The 19,939-nt window shown below is 41.7% G+C and overlaps 1 protein-coding gene across 1 annotated transcript in view; it reads left to right on the forward strand.

Moving 5' to 3' along the window:
• The window catches only part of LOC311038868 (A-type potassium channel modulatory protein DPP6-like), a 137,073-nt gene that overhangs the window by 69,360 nt on the left and 47,774 nt on the right, over nucleotides 1-19,939 (forward strand). Inside the window, exons 4-6 of the mRNA XM_084048487.1 lie at nucleotides 11,520-11,614; nucleotides 13,718-13,792; nucleotides 18,339-18,391. Of these exons, the coding sequence (XP_083904613.1) occupies nucleotides 11,520-11,614; nucleotides 13,718-13,792; nucleotides 18,339-18,391 (223 nt within the window). The remainder of the gene's footprint in view (nucleotides 1-11,519; nucleotides 11,615-13,717; nucleotides 13,793-18,338; nucleotides 18,392-19,939) is intronic.

A 19,939-nucleotide genomic window follows, 5' to 3' on the forward strand; every position in this document is an offset into this window, starting at 1 on the left:
GGATGCTAGGGTTCAAGTGGTTAAGGTAAAAAAAAAGAAACATATCACACAAAGATTTGGCAGCCCCCCTGTAGTAACTCTGAGGACCCCCTAGGGGTCCCGGACCCCCTGTGGAAGACCCCTGCCTTAAACCCCACTATCCTTATCGTGGGGATCTTTTTTCGATCGGCTATTTTCTGCCAAAGCTTTCCCCACAATAACAGAAAACAGAAAATACTCTAGTATAGACCCTTGAGGGACTCCACTCAGTGGTTAAACTGTTAACATTTAAATAAAAGGAATGGTTCGCACTCAGAAAATGTCTATTTGCTTTAATTGTCCATGGCATTCCGGCCTGATGAACGCCGGACAGACGGGAAATTGAATACATACAATATGACGGACTATTAAACCAAGCAAACAGACCTTTTCTGAACGTGGCCCTTTCCTCTCATAAAACGTCCCTTCATCCATTCGTCATGTAGCACGGAAGTTGAATTCAAATTGCACAGGACTCATGGGCCATTATTATCTAGAATTCCTTCTCTGATCAGCAGTGAAGTGGAATTGTTGGAAAATTGTGGGGGATTGCGTCTTTTTTTAACCCATTAAGACCTGAGGCCGATTAAAAAATGTTTTTCTAAATCCTAATGCTTCAAAATATATATATATATATTCAAAGAAAAAGATTTGCAAAAATGTTCACGATTTTACAAAAATAGCAGATCTACAAGCTCGCTATGAGCTTGTATATCTGCTATTTTTGAATAGCCTAAAGAAATCTAAAAGTGACAGAGATGCGTTCCCGGTCTTAATGGGTTAATTAGAATCCTGGTACATTTTTTTGTAATGAACCCTATCCACTTTTTTTATAGCACACCCTGAGTCAAAGGGCAGCAGAGATTTAAGACTGACTACATTACGCCCTTGGAGAGCTAATTTAGCCACGAGACACCTGCTATAATTCTAGCCAGCGAGCATGCTTGTATCACATTTATCAGGACAGCCATCATCTGCTGCCTTCAGCACGGACAACTGACCCGGAACGGACAAGAAAAAAATCACATTTTGTCCTGAGCTTAACACCATGACCTCAGCTCACCTTGAGGTTAATGATACCACTCACAGCACAGCAGCTACATGGACATCTTCCTTCCTTCCTTCCTTCCTTCACACTGGTGTTTTCAGATCTTGTTGTAATATAGTAAATCAGTGGTCTTCAACAGGGGGTCCGGGACCCCTAGGGGGTCCTCAGAGTTACTACAGGGGGTCTGCCAAATTTTTGTGTGATAGGATTTTTGTTTTTACATTAACCACTTGAACCCTAGCATCCCTATTCTGAGGGGAACATTAGCCGAAAATAGCCGATCTACAAGCTCACAACGCCTCACAGCGCGAGCCGTTGCGAACTTGTACATCGGCTATTTTCGGCAAAGAGAGGGGGAAAAAGAGCAGACTAAGTACAGAGTGAAAGTTTACTTAGTGTTGATGGTTTGAGTGGTTAAATGTCTGAAAATACACATTGACATGAAACCAACATCTATGAAAAGCTTTAATCTGCAACACATGTTTATGCAATATATTGTGAGGGTCCCTGCTCCATCTCTCTCTCAGAGAGGGGGTCCTTGGCCTGAAAACGCTGAAGACCCCTGTAGTAAATCGTTGCTGTTGGGGAGAAACCTCTTATCTCCATATTCTAACATTTTGTGTTTTTTTGGGTAAATTAACGCCCTACTTGATCGTCACACACAAGCAGTGGTGGGAAAAGTACTCAAATGTTTTACTTAAGTAAAAGTAGCAACACTGCAATGTAGAAGTACTCCGTTACAAGTAGATGTCCGGAATTCAAAATGTACTTGAGTAAAAGTACAAAAGTATTGGTATCAAAATATACTTAAAGTACCAAAAGTAAAAATACAGTACTTGAGTAAATGTACTTACACTTTACAACACTGCACAAAAGCATCAAAAGTAGCAGATACACAACCTCTAAACCTTTGAGCTTGTAGATCTGCCACTTTTTCTACTTTTGAAATTGAATCCTGAAAGGCAGAGACGATATACATGGGCCTCTATTAAAATGATGATAACGATGCCCTTTGTCTATCTAAGCACATCTATTTCTGTTTTACTTTACAACAGCATTAGCGATGACCATGGCCAACATTCACACTGTAAAATGATCAGCCTTTATTTACTCCTGTGAAAACTGTGAAAATGCTTTATTCTTACATCGAGTTAAATTCCAGCCACTTAATAATAACTTCTACCATCTGTATAACCATGTTGTAAATTCCAGTGTACAGTATATTGGACTTGATATATTTGATTTGTCTGTGCCCTGCCCGTTATCGACCTGTTCTGTGTTACGCATTCCTTTTGTCTCTATTCCCTCTTCACTATTCTAACTATTCTTGTAACTGCAGTATTGAGAGCTCGCACACACACAAACATTCACCCACTCTTTTACATCTGTAATCGTGTCATGTGAAAATGAAGTCTATTCCGATTCCGACTTAGTTTTCATCTTCGAGGCAGACGAAGGAACACACTCAATATGTACACAGTTTTACCCCCCCCCCCCCCCCCCCCAAAAACAGAGTTTTCGGCCTCTGCATTCGTGCCTTGTCTGGGTAGAGGCGGGCGGCGTGTCGCCTGGTTATTTTTGAAAATTCCGAAAGTCCAAAGTACGATCAGGTCCCTGCGGAGGGGGTCCCCACCACCCATCCCCGTACCCAAGATCGGGGTGCCTTGGGCTGGGTAAAGGGGCGGTGTGAGGCCCCTGCCCTGGTTCTTTTTGAAAGTGGTAAAACTAGCAGTATGTTCAGAAGCATAATGGTCTGGGATATTTAATCAAAGCAAAAGGTTAAAGGCCTCAGTCTGTGATATCTTCACCGTGTGTGTGTGTGTGTGTGTGTGTGTGTGTGTGTGTGTGTGTGTTTGTGCGCGCGCGAAACACTGTTTCAAAAATCACACATTAGGATTTGCCCATACAACATTTTTCAGTTGTGATATTTTATTTAGCTTTGATCCATGCAGAAAGGACGTGATACTAAAAGTAGTTCTATGTAATGGGCCACTTCTTGATGTAAAAATCATGGAGTTCTCGATTCACTTCAGTGTTTGTATGGTATGTATGACAGTGGACCTGGGTGCTGCAGGTGCTGCAGGTGCATCGCTGCGTCGGCAGCAGTGTTATAGCAGTGTTATACACTTCAAATGGCCATATACTTCGGTGACCATTGCTCTTATCAGCGCAACATAGGACTAGGTTTGAAGGCCTGAAAATGTAGTTGGACAGAAATGCAAACAGCATGGGTACAGTCATACATTTGGGCTAAAAGGATAACACAAAAACTGAGGACTTGTTGCCATTGTGGTCCTATGTATTCAATTTATCAACATAGCATAAAAAAATAACAACGACATAATATCATCAAATATAAAACACTATGTACATAGTAGAGTAGACATGAGTCATAGGTGATGGACAGTCATTTCTCTTAAGTAATCTGGTTGATAGGGATCCTCTTTCCTAAGTTGAACCCCTGCCTGCTGAGTGCTCTCTTGGCATAGAGCAGCAGTCTGCCTTCTCAGCTGTTATGAATAAGGAAAGTGGATGGGAGAACAATCCCCTCGCGATTGGAAAAGCACAGCCGCTGAAGTGAATAAATCATTCTTTGTTGCACCTCAAAGAACGCAGCGAGTGGGGAAAGGAGATGGAAAAGTTAGTAGAGTGGTATGACATACTCAGGAAGCTGCTCAATTATGGTACGCTGTACAGCAGCAATTTAGCACATCGGTTCTCAAAGTGGGGTCCGGGGACCCCCAGGGGTCCTTTGGGGTCCTTCAGGGGGTCCCCAGCAAAATTAGTTAATATGGCGTCAGAATCATTTTCAACCACTTTAACCATATTTTATACTTTGGCTATTCAAAAATAGCTGATATGTGCCGCGCTATGAGCTTGTAGATCTGCTATTTTTGAAAAATCTTGAAAATGTGTGCAAATCTTTTTTTTTATAAAGCGAAGATTTTTAACACAAATCTTTGCTTCTGGGGGTCCGTGGCACGATTTTTTTCAGATGGGGGTCCGTGGCCAAATGCATATCAATTTGGGGGTCCTTGACACGAAAAAGTTTGAGAACCACTGCTGTACAGCACAACATTCTCCCATCCTAAATGAATCCGTCATACTCCTTGCTTGTAGAACAAGGCTTGGTTAAAGTTACAGTGAAGAGTAATCGTAAAAAGAAATAAATGAGACTAGACAAAGCAGGAAAGGGGCGATGGGAAAGATCAGAGCAGGAGAACGAAGGTTAAGTAGAACTATCTAGTATGTTAAATTACCTCTGTGTGAGGTGAATAATATGCGTCTCTGAAGGGAAATCTGTGAAGCTAAATCACAGGCACAGCATCCTTCTCTCACTCTTCTCGGAACCTGTTTGTACCTTATCGCACATTTATCTCTCTCCCACACACTTGATTTAGCTCCGTCTCCCATATCTTTTCCACATCTCTCTTCCTCTCTCTCTCTCTCTCTCTCTCCCTCTGCCTCTGTTTTCTTCCTCTCTCTCTCCTGAGTGGAACAGGGTGAGGGCTGTGCCCTGGGCACCAGGCTGTATTAACCCATTAAATCCGGGAATGCATCTGTCATTTTAGATTTTCTTTGCTATTCAAATGTATTATTTACAACAGTTTGACCTTATGCACTGTAAATGTGAGGTCTAAGCCAGTGGTTCTCAAACTATTTTGTGTCAAGGACCCCCCAAATAGATACGTACAGTATTTGACCACGGACGCCCCATCTGAATTGTTGTTGAATTTGTGCCAGGGACTCCTAGAAGAGAATATTTATGTAAAAGAATAAAATCTAAATGATTAAAAGTTTTCAAATATTTTCAAAAATAGCAGATATAAAAAACTCAAATCTTTGCTTCTGGGGGCTTCCCTGGAACAAAACGTTTTGAGATGTTGCTATATCAGTGGTTCTCAAACTTCTTCATGTCCAGGACCCCCAAAATGTATTTGGCCGCGGACCCCCATCTCAAAATATTTTGTTCCAGGGACCCCGAAAGCAAAGATTTAAAAAAAAACACACGATTTAAAAAAGATAGCAGATCTACAAGCTTGTATATCTGCTATTTTTTAATATCCAAAGTATACAATAATGGTTATAGCTAAAATCTAAAATGACACAGATGCGTTTCCGGATTAAATGGTTTAATAAGGCATGCCGCTGTGGAAAGGGATACGTCAGAGGAGAAATCAGTGCCTTCAGCTAAAAGCACATGCAAGAGAAAATGGAGGAAAATAGAAGAGAGAAAGAAAGAGAGAGAGGGGGGGGGAGCCAGGTAAAGAGAGAAAGAGTGCGAGGGAGATTGTAAAGGGAGATAGAACGCCTCTGGAGGATGTGAAAGAAAAGATGGTGGAGGTGGGGGTGGGGGCGTGGTGTCACGTCTTTGAAAAGAATGTAAGAGCGAGAGTGGGTGAGGAGAGAAAAGGTTACGCTCCAAAAACGATGAAGTCAGCAGGATGGCTCGAGACATAGATTTCTTTGGGCTATTCAAAAATAGCAGATCTACAAGCTCGTAGCGCGGCACAGAGTGCCGCGCTACGAGCTTGTAGATCTGCTATTTTTTGAAAAATCCTGAAAATGTGTGCAAATCTTTGAATATATGTATGTATTTTAAAAGTGAATATGCTTAACTCAAATCTTTTCTTCTGGGGGTGAGGGGGGTCCCTGGAACAACAATATTTTGAGATGGGGGTCCGCAGCTATCTCAGTGGTGGTCTTAATGGATTAAATGTATCCTTCTCTGATAAGGATCCTGATAGAGTAACGGCATCATCTACCCTGTGCATAGTCAAATAATGACTCTTTTAAATGTATCCTTCTCTGATAAGGACCCTGATATAGAGTAACGGCATCATCTACCCTGTGCATAGTCAAACCATGACTCTCTTTAAAGTAGAGTAGTGAGGGTTTGAAAGGATTTTTATAGAAAAGAATGAAAGAGCGAGTGTGGGCGAGGAGAGAAAAGGTTACGCTCCAAAAACGGCGAAGTCAGCGGGATGTCTGGAGACATGCAGCAGCAGATGGAGGGACAGTACTGTATCTGAGGAGCTGTGGGGCATACGTGTGTACGTGTGGAGAGGAGAGGGATAAGCTCAGCAAATCGTCTAAAGATGAAACGGACTATGATGTCCAGACTGGCAGCCCAGATACCATACTTTTTTTTTGGCCCGACATCCAAAGGGAAATCATGCAGTCGGCACCACATGGAAACAGATTTTTTTTTTGCAAATCAGATTTGAACCTTAACACTTTTCCTGGGGTGGTTTTGAAATGATATTCTAAACAGATTTCTAAAAGATGTGTCCCAGTCGGGACACTGAAGTCGGGACACTGAAGTCCTGATTTATACTTGCCGGTTGTCGCTCGATGGTGATAGCCCGATCCACAAGCTCACAACTCGTCTAGTGGTGGAAAAAGTACTCGCATGTCTTACTTAAGTAAAAGTATCAATACGGCATTGTAGAAATACTCTTGTTACAAGTAAAAGTCCGAAATGATACATTTATTTCAGTAAAAGTACATAAGTATTGTATTATTAAATGTACTTAAAATACCAAAAGTAAATGTACTAAAATGTTTGAAAATAGCAGATCTACAAGCTCACAACGCGTCGCGATGCGACAAGTTGTGAGCTTGTGTTTTCAAATAGCCTAGGTATAAAATAGGGCTAAAGTGGTTAATGTATGTTTTATAATATACTGTAATAATTTATATCTACAAAGTAACTGAAATAATTGTAGTGTAAAAGTACAATATTTGCCTCTGAGATGTAGTGGAGTAGAAGTAAAAGTATAGACAATTGGAAATACTCCAGTAAAGTAATAGTACCTCAAAATTGTACTTAAGTACAGTATTTGAGTAAGGTTACTTTACACCACTGTTACGTTTTCGGCGAGCGGCTGTCCTAAAGGATTTGACCAGCAGTCTGAAAGAAGCCCTTTGCCACCTGAAGGAGCTTCAAGAGTTGTGTAGGATTTCCTCTCTAAGTCAGTAAGAATACCTTGAAGATTCTTGCAGGGGCCCTCATACACGGTCATTTCGATTATGCATGCTCCTCATGGTATCACAACACCACCAAGGCCTTAAAAACAAGGCTCCAAACATCCCAAAACAAACATAGTAAGGATAGTTCTTGGCCTCAAACACACAACCCATCTAACCACTGCTCATTTTGCTGGGATTGGATGGCTCAGGAGGACAGAGTACAGCAACTTGCATTGGGCCTGGTCTTCAAGATACACCACAACATTGGGATACCCCTGTACCTGTCTAAATATTTCAAAAAACGTAAATGAAGTCCACGATCACAACACCAGAGGCAGCTCCACGGATCATGTTCAACCCAGATTTGGCACAACCAACAAAGGGAATGAACTCGTTCTCATGCTATGCAACACAAAAATGTGGAATGCCCTACCAAAAGGAGTAAAGGAGTGTAAAACCCTACTCCCTTTCAAAACTGCCCTAAAGAAACACCTTCAGGAGGCCGCAATTCCAAACTGGCCCCTGTCAAAGTCTTAACCTAACCCACCCCCCACCCCTCCCCCCACTCATAGCTCATAGTGCCGCGGTATGAGCTTGTATATCTGCTATTTTTGAATAGCCAAATACATCAAAAAATGACACATGTCATGCGCTCCCGGTCTTAATATTAACAGTTTGCAAAAAAAGTACAGAGGTACAGTTATACAATTCTAAGAGGATAACACAAAAAGCCCTGAGGGTTGTTTCCATTGTGGTCCTATGTCCTCGATAGATGGATGATGAATGAGTGAGTGACGGTGTTGGTGAGACACAGACTGATAGGTGGATGGATTCGTGAACACATGCATTGATGACTATACAGCTGAGTGTGTGTAATTGGCGTAAATGTAGATGCTCAATAAAGCCCAGGGAGTCTGTCTGACTAGTGATTGATCGCCGTTGTATAGTCTTTCCTCAATTTCCACCAATCATTAAGCCGTGAAGATCTCTTCCTCCCCCAGTGATTAACAGTTAGAGAAACATTACAAACACAGGAGGAAGGCAATTTATCCAGATACCAAACAACGGCCAATATACTACAGCAAAGTTTACTTGGGGGGAAAAAGAAGGAGATGCATCGCTATATTGCACAGGATTAGTTTTTATCCTACTCTTTGCAGTGGTGTAAAGTAAATAAGTACAGTACATATGCTCAAGTACAGTACTTAAGTACAATTTAGAATTAGAGGTATTTACTTTACTGGAGTATTTCCACTTTTCTGTGCTTTAACTTCTACTCCACTACATCTCAAGAGGCAAATATTGCCCTTTTTACTCCACTACAATTATTTGAAAACTTTAGTTACTTTGTAGATTTAGATCATTATTACAAAACAATGTATAATTTGGCTATTTGAAAATAGCAGATCTACAAGCGTCACAAATTGATGCAATGTGTTGTGAGGTAGATCTGCTATTTTCAAAATATTTTTTGGGGACATTTTGAAAACTTGAAAAGGGACATTCTGCATAATGACTACTTCTACTTTTTGGTACTTAAAGTATATTTTGATAACCATACTTTAGTACTAGCTGCTACTATAAAGGGGTGTTGTCAATCTCAAGCCGTCTCGCATTGCTCTCCAAAGGATTCAACTCTCCTATGAATCTCAAGTCATTGTGATGGTAATTTCTCCACCTCCTAATGGACGATTAGACATAGCTCTGTGATAGAGACCACTTTACATAACAATCTCTACGTTCTAATTACCTCGCTAAATGGCCCGCCGGTTTTCTAAAGCATTGAGATGGGGGAGCACAGATAGCTTGAAGGTGAAAAGGGGGAGACGGTGTCTGTATTAAATGTATCCTTCTCTGATAAGGACCCTGATAGAGTAGCATCAGCTATACTGTGCCTAGTCAAATAATGACTCTCTGTAAAGTAGAGTAGTGAGTGAGGGTTTGAAAGGATTTTTATAGAATCTCAATCAAGATGTGAATCAACTGAACCCATAAGACCTGAGGCCGATTCCCAAAATGTCTTCTAAAGCCTAACCGTTTTCTGAAAAACGTATGTGTCTATATCAGTGGTGCTCAAACTTTTTCATGTCAAGGACCCCCAAAATGATATATATTTAGCCGCCGACCCCCCATCTCAAAATATATTGTTCCAAGGACCCCCTCAGAAGCAAAGATTTGAGTTACAAATGTTTGCTTAAAAAATATACTGTATATATTCAAAGATTTGCGAATTTTCACGATTTTTCAAAAATAGCGCGGGCACTCGGTGCCGCACTATGAGCTTGTAGATCTGTTATTTTTGAATAGCCCAAAGTATAAAATAATGGTTTAAGAAGTGGTTACACAGATGCGTTCCCGGATTGAATGCGTCAACATTGATCATCCAGTAAAGTTACTGACTGTACACAAAGGGATGCCACAGTGTATTTTTGAGTCAGTGCATGTATTCATGCTTTTATTTGTATCCAGTTTTCCGATATCTCCCAGAAAAAAACTCTATGCTATGCTATATCATCCAATACAGTATGCCGTGGGGCCCTTTCTATCAATCAATTGTTTTTACAATGTGCTGTATTTCGTCTGTCAGCCCTCCATTACCGAGCAACAATAACAACTCGTATAAGCACTCTGAGGGCAGGCAGGGGGTTTGAAAATGTGAGTATATAGGTGGACTGCCCCCAACCAATCACTGCACACATCCAGCATATTGTTTGTGCCATTCTTCCATTTCCTATAAACGCAAAGAAAGATTTGTACAACATTCTACCGGCATACACTTGTCACACATGTCTCTTGAATTTTAAGCACAGAAGACGGCAGCATTTAATGCTACATTAGTATTGTCAGTGCAAATGCAATGCATGGTATGCATTTTCATTTAATTTATTTTATTGCCGTTTGGTTGTTTTTGTTTTGTTTGTTTGTTTGTTTCTTTGAGTGCTTTTAGAAACTGTGAAGAAACCTATTCACACAACATGAGATATATCACTATCAGTCCATAAACACTTGACCCTCTCTGTCTGTCTGTGTATCTCTCTATCTCTGTTTGTCTGTGTCATTTTATTGTAGAATTTCCATTTCTCATAAGCAGCAAGCTGTAATGTGCTTCGATTATTTAGATTTATGTTAGATTAGATTTACAAGACAAATGTGTCCGTGACTGTAAAGATCAAACAGAAGCGGGGAGAAGGCGTCACGTCCGCTCAGTGACGTGCACAGACATTTTGAGGGGCAGGTGCTCAAGTAAAAAAAAAAGGGCACCTTGTGCGGCGCGCGGAACCGCCGGCTGCCCTATTAGTGTGATATTTATTACAGGCACATCTTGTACGTCGTAATTGCATATGTATTTGTTTCAATAGCCATATGCTGCCTGATGCAGAAGGGTAAACTAAAAAAAAAAAAAAAAAAAAAAAACATTTTTCAAAAGGGCACTTTTGGTCCAGAGGGCAAAGGGCAGGTGCTCTAGCACCACCTAGAGTCTATCTGTGCGTGTGCCTGCGTCCGCTTTATCCTATGATCATTTTCAGAGCTTCCGTTGCTCCATACATACTGTATGACGGAAGCGTTTGAACATCGTGGCAGTCTGGACTACACTGTATGCCACCCTGGGTTCTACCAAAGTTCAGCATCGCCTCAAAGAGCAGCATATTATTCTACAGTAGCAGACGTGAAGGGAGCCACACATGCACACCAAAGTACACAAACAAACTCCCAAAGGTGTGCTAGTTTGCACACAGACACACAGTTTGTTTTTGAGACAATCGTGAATGATCAAACTCACACTGTCAAAAAAAACTATTTATGTTTTTCGGGCAACTTAACATGAACTGTACTCGCCCTCTGCTAGCCAGACTCCCACTGAGCGCCGGTGAAAAATAGTGTTTGTAGTTTGTTTTCTATATCTGTCAAAGCTCTGCCTCTGACAAGCTCTGCACGGAGCCCCCCTGCTCCACAGAGAGGTGTGAAGGACTAACAATACAGTTCCTCTGTTTGAGTACAACTTTAACCCATTAAGACCGGGAACGCAGCTGTGTGTCATTTTTAGATTTCTTTGGCTATAAAAAAATAGCAGATATACAAGCTCATAGCGCGGCACCGAGTTTTGGGGGTCCTTGACATGAAAAATGTTTGAAAACCACTGATATATAGCAATATAAGTTTAAAAAAAAAAAAACTCTTAGGATTTAGAAGACATTTGTAGAATCCCCAGAAGCAAAGATTTGAGTTAAAATGTTCGCTTTGAATTTTTTTTATATATATATTCAAAGATTTGCACGCATTTCACGATTTACAAAAGAAATAGCCAAAGAAATCTTAAAATTACACACAGATGCGTTCCCGGTCTTAATGGTTTAATGTCTTTCTCTTCCTCCCTCTTTGTTTGAGTACAACTTTAATGTCTCTCTCTCTCTTTCTCCCTCTCTGTTTGCTGTAAGTTTAATGTCTGTCTCTCTCTCTTCCTCCCTTTCGCTTCCTGCAGGCAATGAGCTGTTGTACCGCACACGTGAAGGGGATGTCATCAGGTTCAACGTCGACACCACTGAGAGGACAGTCTTGGTGCACAACAAGAAGTTTGTAAGTTTAATTTTGTGTCGGTGTGTTTTTTTTTTTAGCCTGCCACCAATCTGTATGGTAATGAGCCTATGATGTCATCATGTCCTGTAAAAGCCATGTTTGTTCTGCAATCTTGTTTAGTCACCCTGATGAAGGCATTGTTGCCGCAACGCGTCGCTGCGTTTTTTATTTTTGCTATGCATTAGCCAGACTATTAAAGGCTTTTTAACTTTTCCACTTGTGTGCCTTGGTCTCATCCTTTTTTTGCATCAACTTTGTCACCCAGTTGTACCAAAGAGCACATTTTTAGGGATTTTTACTCCAGCCAAACAGATGCGCTCCTTTCTCTTTGGTACTATCTTTTGTCACATGAAGTGGTTAATTTTAACCATTGATTCTCAAAGTGGGGTCCTTGGGGGGGAGTTCCGGGGGGTCCTCAGCAGGGCAGGAATTTCACGGCGGCCACGACGGCCATGGCCATGTGCCCCTTGAAAAATGACATGCCCCATGGCCACTGTGGCCGTGATCAGTGAAAGTGTACAAATAAGTGAGAGTGTACAAATAACTCCCCATAACTCTGAGAGTGTACAAATGGAACCAAATGGACCCTGACGGGTCCATTTGGTTCCATTTGTACACTCCCAGAGTTATGGGGGTCCCTGAAATGAATAGGTTTGAGAACCACTGTGCTAAACTAAATGGAACAGAGCCTTGATTAGTATCATTGGTAACACCTGTGAAGGAAGTAAGAAGAAGCCTAATTTCACTCCAAAATGGCTGCTGTGCATAGAGACAATTTGGGGGTCCAAGTTTGAGAACCACCATATTTAAACCAGTCACATAACTTATGAAGGGACCGCAGTCGGTGGGCCGTAAACCAAATTAAAAACTTTTGTCACAGTGTCAGCATATCAAAGGCTCACCAAATGATCCATCATTATTGCTCTTTGCGAAACGCCTCGTTAACGTCGGGGTTAAGCAGGGCGCGGGCGTTTGAGGGAGAGAATGCGGCGCGTGCGTCGCGTTGCGGCACGAGTCGGGACACACAACATTATGTCCGCCATCAAATCAGAAAGCTCACAGCGTAAGATTAATGTGTCGCCTGTTTGCGTCGGGAGCCACAGGCCATCCGTCAAAGGCAAGCTGTGGCTTTAATGAAAAATGATGCCACGCATGGTTAAAGGTCTCATCCTTCTGTCTGTTTTTCTTTTCTGTGTCATTTTTTGATTTTAGCTAAAAGGTATTATTTTACACTTTGGCTATTCAAAAATAGCAGATATACAAGCTCATAGCGCGGCACCGAGTGCCGCGCTACGAGCTTGTAGATCTGCTATTTCTTTTAATCGTGAAAATGTGTGCAAATCTTTGAATATATATTCTTTTAAAGCGAACATTTGTAACTCAAATCTTTGCTTCTGGGGGTCCCTGGAACAAAATATTTTGAGATGGGGGTCCTTGGCCAAATACATATACATTTTGGGGGGAAAAGTTTGAGAACCACTGACATAGAAACATACGTTTTTTCAAAAAACAGTTTTTAGAAGACATTCTAAAAACAGACATTTTGTAGAATCGGCCTCAGGTCTTAATGGGTTAAAATGTACAATTTAGGCATATAGCAGATGCTCTTAATCCAGAGCGATTTACAATAAGCAAGGTAAACACAAGGTAATACATCAAATGCAGAGAGACAGTGTAGTGCCTCAGTAATCCTGGACAGTGGTTCTCAAACCTTTTCATGTCAAGGACCCCCAAAATTATTTGGCCGCCGACCTCCATCTCAAAATGTTTAGATCCAGAACCCCCAGAAGCAAAGATTTGAGTTAAAAATGTTTTAAATATATATATATATAAAAAAATGTGCACACATTTTCACAATATTTTAAAGCTCATAGCGCGTCACTTGTAGATCTGCTATTTTTGAATAGCCAAAGTATAAAATAATGGTTAAATTGGTTAAGAATTATTGTGACGCTATATTAACAAATTTTGCTGCGGACCCCATGGTACCCTCCCCAAGGACCCCTGGGGTTCCCCGCTCATAGCGTGTCCCCGTAACGAGCCTGGCATCTGTCTAAAAATAACATGCAAATAACATCTTTTCTTGCTTCTGTTCTCCTCCAGGAAATGTACAAGGCCAGCAGGTATGAGGTGTCCCCAGACATGAAGCACGTGTTGCTGGCCTACAACGTGGCACCGGTAAGCCCATCCCTCCTCATGTTGTTTGCTTGTTTTTGTATTGTTTCGGTTTTTTTTTTTTACAAATCTCTTTATTAGTTCTATGCAGACAGGAGAGATGACAGATAATAAGACATTTCTTGTGCAACAAAGAGGTCTGCAATTTCCCGATACAAACGACAGAATAACAAACAAACAAACAAATACAAAACAAAAGAAAACTGACAGTAACCTGATCCTTGAGAAAATGGAGATAAAGAATATATTAAAAAAAAGAAGACATTAATCTAGTCACATCCCACACATTGTCACATTCAAACTTGGGTTGACAGGATGAAGAAAGAAGAAAAAAGGTGGCCAGCGAAATGAACTACAGATTTTAAAGTTGAAACATACAAATGCATAGATTAATAATAATGAAATGTCGCAATGTCTCTGAAACAGTGTTCGAAGGAGTTGCAATGGTATTGAATACTGTAATTTCTATCACAAACCTAGTACAGGGTTTAGCTTGCCGCAAGCTGGTATAAATTATGACTGTAATTGTTTTCTTGTTAGATTCTTCAATGATAAGAAGAGTGCCAATGTGGTCTAGGAACGGTTGCCAGGTTTTGTGGAACAATTCCAAGGACCCGTTAAGGGAGAACCTTATTCTTCCAAGCCTGATGCAATATAGGGCATAGCAGTGGCAGCCATCTTGTGGTGCCACAGATAGAAAACCCATTAATTATTCCTATAGAGATTTCCGAAAAATATTTACGTATATAAATTATTTTAAGCCTGGAACCTGGTGAGTCATGACCATAACATATTTGATTCTGTGTCAAAAAAAATATTAGAACATTTAAAAAAAAAATGTATGTCGTATGCAATGCTCTTCTATATCCTGGCTAGCTTTGCGTTTGTGAAATAGACCCTGTGGAAATCTTGCACTGTAGTGTGTATAGCAGTGTTGACTAAATATATTGACAATTTCGTCAATAAATAAAAACTAGACTAAAATGTTAGGGAGGGACTAGTGGAGAAGAGATCCAGTAGAACTAAAAGACAAGTCAATTTATGGTTGGTTGCGTTCGGGTGTTGCGCTCTGAAAATAGCTCACAACGCGTCGCAGCGTGACGCGTTGTGAGCTTGTAGATCGGCTATTTTCAGCATGCAACCAAGTGTAAAATCTGCCATTACAACACCATCAAGGCACCACCAAAATACATTATAGTCGACTAAATCAACAGTAGATTTAGTCGACTATAATCTTATGATATTTAGTCGACTAAAACTAGACAAAAACTAAAACATTTCAGATGGCTAAATAACAAACTAAATGGAATTCTATTCAAAAGACTATGACTAAAACGAAATACAAATTTGCTGTCAAAATCAACACTGGTGTAATAGGTTTGCTTGTTTTTTTTAATTAGCCAGAGTGACAGGCAAAATATGTCAGCCGCCACAGTCAGTCAGTCAGTCAGTCAGGGGGTACGGCTGTGGGAAATGGAGGCACAACACGGCAGCACGACAAAGACGACAGGGAAGGGAAGGGAGGCGGAGGACGGGAGAGAAAGTAATGGCGGTATAGGTTGTGCGCGCAGAGGCCTGACGTCGCACATGGCTGCATGTCTGCTACAGTGGCAGGATCCACACAGCCAGGTGGAACCATATAATTGCACAAGAAAGGCAGAAAAGACAGAACACCCCCTCCCCCACCCCCCACCGCTTTGGCATATCTGTACCGACAGGCAGACCAGGAGAAGAGAGAGAGGTGTCGTCGGCCGACGCCTTTTTCAACGGTGTGAGGGACCATAAAGCGTTTAGAGCAGGGGGTCTTCAACAAGGGGTGCGGGGCTCCTAAGGGGGTCTTCAAAGTTACTACTGTGGGGGCCGCCAAATCTTTGTGTGATTGGATTTTATTTTTTACACTGACCACTAGCATCCCTATTCTGAGGGGAACCCCCACCCCCCACAGACAAATTTTATCCCACAATTTTGTAGCCCTTTTTCACCCGGTGCCAATTATCTAAGTGACCTGGGCGCTACACTCCCCCCGCCAGCCTAGGGAGGCCAGAGCCGAGCTCATGCCTCCTTCAATGCATGAGAGCCAACTGACCTTCTTGTCACCTGACAGGGGGGAGTTTCCCCGGTAGGACGTAGCACGTGGAAGGAACACGTTATTCCAACCAGTTCCTTTCCCCTCCATCAGGCGCTCCGGCTGTCATGGGGGAGGCGGTATAGCGACCAGGATTACTGCATGTTTTTTGTGAGGGTATTAACTACCCTAGGAGACACGGGGAGAACATGCAAACTCCACACAGAGTGGGCCCTTTCGCCAACCCCACCTAGGGTGTGGGCACTGATGACGCGGAGGAGAGAACACGCCCCCAGCGCCCACAGCCTTCTAGCTGTGAGGCGACAGCGCTACCGACTGCGCCAGCGTGCCCCTTCTTTTTTCATTTGTAACCTAGGGCTTTCACGACTAGAGATTTTTACAGGTCGACTAATTTGACCCAGTAGAAGTCGACTAGTCGACTAGTCGAAATTTAAATTTAAAAAAAAAATTACAAAAAATTTTTTTTTTTTTGGGTGGCACTGTTTTAATACCATCCTACTACTATATTACTATTATTATTATCCTCCTGCCCTTATTTTTATGGCGTTTTAAGGGAAGCGCTTCTGGCACACCAGCACAGCACCACAGCAGCGTCTCCAATGTTCCCCATTGCCCAATAATAGGCTTTTATTGGGCATGCTTTTGACCCCCTTTTGATAAAAAATAAAGTCAGGAGGATAATAACAATAGTAAGATGGGCCATTACTATAGCATTAAAAATTAAATTAAAAAAAAAAAAAAAAAAAAAGTTTTTTTTTTTTTTTTTTTTTTTTCAACTATTCGACTAGTACCAACAAGGTCGACTAGTGGTTATACTAGTCGACTAGTCGACTAGTCGACTTGTTGGTGAAAGCCCTAAGCTGTAGTGTTGTGTTTAATGACATATGGGAGCCATCCACCACACCATATTTCTTGTGCATGGCCGTGGCCAATAAACTGGTGTGCAGAGGTCATAGGTCATGGCCCTCCGAGCAGCGATCGAGAAGCACAGTTTTTTAATCATCCCCAGCAAGTTAATATACTAGCATCACAATCATTTTAACCACTTTAACCATATTTTATTTACAAAGTATAAAATAGGGCTTAAGTGGTCAAGTCAATATAGAAAATGCAATATTTCACGTTGATTTGTTGATGTACAAAAAAATAACAACAACTTGTCAAAGAAACAGGCTTCTCGATTACTCGATTAACGCGAGGACTGGAATTACAGTACCTTGGTCTCTTGGCTGTGTCACCCTCTCTAGGATTTAATCTCAGCTTGATACATTTTCAAAGCCAAATTGATTCTGTTAGCAGCACCCTGGTGGCTCCAAAAGGGAGTCGGTGTGTACAGCACCGACATAATGTCTAGAGTTTGAATCCTAATTGTTTTATTCATGTCACATCATGTGGCAAAATGTTACCGTTTGTTGCCAAAACTTGATTTTTGGGGGATTAATCCCCTCGGATTTACTTTGATCTCAGCGGTGACATTTTAATTGGCTTGCAAAATGTGTGTGGGAGGGCCCTGTTTCTTGCAGAAACAAAACGCCATAACGCAGGATCCGATCAGCACCAACGTCTCCCTCGGGTCCCGACAGCGTTGATGTGATCAAGGCAGCCACACTTGCTTGCAATTTTCCCAAATGGCACCTTTCAGCTAGTTACTCGTCACTTTTAAGCATAGCTTTGAAGTCGGCTATTGAATGCCTTTCTTTTCTAAAATGTGACTGGCCACACACTCACAGGAGGAAACCACTCACAGTCACAGTATCCACTCTCAACCGTGGATTTATTAAAAGCTCTCAAATAAAATGACTTACCGGCAGTCTGGTGTAATGGTGATGGAAGCGTACAGTACCTGGCAATTGCAGCTGTGGGTGTGGACATTTTTACATCTGTGGTAATCAACTTGTCACTCAAGTTAAACACAGCCCTACCTACCTGTGAAAGGCTTTTTTTTTAAATGCAGCTGCATTGAGCTGGTTTGATCACCTTGAAAACAGGCTGAGAATTCTCACTTGTCACCACTAGAGCAGTGGTTCTCAAACTTTTTCATGTCTAAACCCCCTGAATTGATATGTATTTGGCCGCACCTATCTGAAAGGTTTTTGTGCCAGGGACCCCCAGAAGTGAAGATTTATGTAAAAATATATATTAAAAAATGTTTCGATATTTTTCAAACATTTTCTAAAATGGCAGATCTACAAGCTCACAGCACATCACCTTGTGCTGTGCTGCGAGCTTGTAGATCTACAATTTTTGAATAGCCAACATATAAATGCATAAAGTGGTTAAAATGATTGTGATGCCATGTTAACTACTTTATCTGGGGACCCCCTGGAACCCCCTCAAGGACCCCTTGAAGGACAGCTTAGATTATGAAACTGAAAAGACCAGGGTTCCTGCCCTACAGCAACGATATTTAAAACGTATCCCACTGTGAAACTCTCTTCTCACACGTGGCTTTCCTTCTTCCAGGTGTACCAGTATTCCTACACTGCCTTCTACATCATATGCAGCCTGGAGACACCGTGAGTATGACATGTCCATTTGCTTTTGTCATAATAGTCTTTTGAATTAAATTCCATTTGATTTTAGTCGTAATGGTCCATATGGTTACATTCATATGCTCTGTGTTATTATACTACATAATCAGCATGGCATAATCATGCTGATTATTTGTGCTTTGTGCTGGTGTCGCTACTACTAGAATTCTGCCTTTCTATTGCCAGCATTTGGAACGCGGGGCCAACCGCTTCTGACGACAAACCTATCCATAGCGAGTGTCCAGGTTACAATACCTGATCTGAATAAATCAAATCTTTATATGCTTGGCCTGAAAAGTCCCTCCCCTGGAAGTGCTTTAGTTACGGGCCGTGATGGCGTCGTAATGTCTGATTTATACTTAGCTGTGTGCCGAAAATGTAGAACAGTGGTTCTCAAAGTGTGGTCCAGGGACCGCCAGGGGTCCTTGAATGGGTGCCAGGGGAGGGTCCACAGCAAAATGAGTTACTGACCTTTTTAACAACACAAATCTTGTATGGGGGTCCTTGGCGCACAATATTTTCTGATGGCGTCTGTAGCCAAACACATATCATTTTGGGGGTTCTTGACATGAAAAAGTTTGAGAAGCACTGCTGTGTATATATAGAACAGTGGTCCTCAACCTTTTCAGGCCGTGACCCCCCCAAAATAATCATATTTGAACTGGGGAGCCCCCACCCAAGCACTTGGAATTGTAAAAGTTGAGGCATTACATTTAGTTTGACTCGTTTCCACAGATAAATATTGGTAAAGTAGCCGATCTCCAAGCTCACAACACCTCGCAAACGCGAGGCGTTGTGAGCTTGTTGATCAGTTATTTTCAAAATGGTTGCCTCTCTCTTATATTATTTGACGGTTTGGCACATTTTTCACCAGTTTTTATAGTATAGTTTGTTGATTATTTTTGATACAGTAATCGTCTTTTTTCATTTCTTTTCTTATATTCTTTCTTTTTTTTTGGTATTAGGTATTCAAAGTCCTTAAATGGCCACTTTACTGTCATCTGGGGATCCCTCCAAAATTATGTGGGGACCCCCCTGATGGCCCCGACCCACAGGTTGAGAACCACTTGTGTAGAACATGGGAATACAATTTAGTGGGATTCTGCGTCAGCCTAGGGGCAGTGTGCACAAGACATTTGGTGTTGATCGGTTCAGCAGTTTGCCAGATTAGCTCCAGACACAAACACGCACGCACGCACGCACGCACGCACGCACGCACGCACGCACGCACGCACGCACACACTCACTCCCTGACCACCTGAGAGCTCCACGGTCTGTTGCTTTCAAGAGCGGACTAAAGACTTTCCTTTTTAACCAAGCATTAGTTTAGCCTTTCTTTCTGTTTTTATTCTGTACTGTAGCAGTTTGAAAATGTATTATTATTGTTATTATTACACACACACACGCACGCACGCCCATCTGGGGATCCCTCCAAAATTATGTGGGGACCCCCCTGATGGCCCCGACCCACAGGTTGAGAACCACTTGTGTAGAACATGGGAATACAATTTAGTGGGATTCTGCGTCAGCCTA

The sequence above is a fragment of the Gymnoscopelus microlampas genome (genome assembly GCF_963454915.1).
Source record: "Gymnoscopelus microlampas genome assembly, chromosome: 22".
In the NCBI taxonomy this organism is placed as follows: domain Eukaryota; kingdom Metazoa; phylum Chordata; class Actinopteri; order Myctophiformes; family Myctophidae; genus Gymnoscopelus; species Gymnoscopelus microlampas.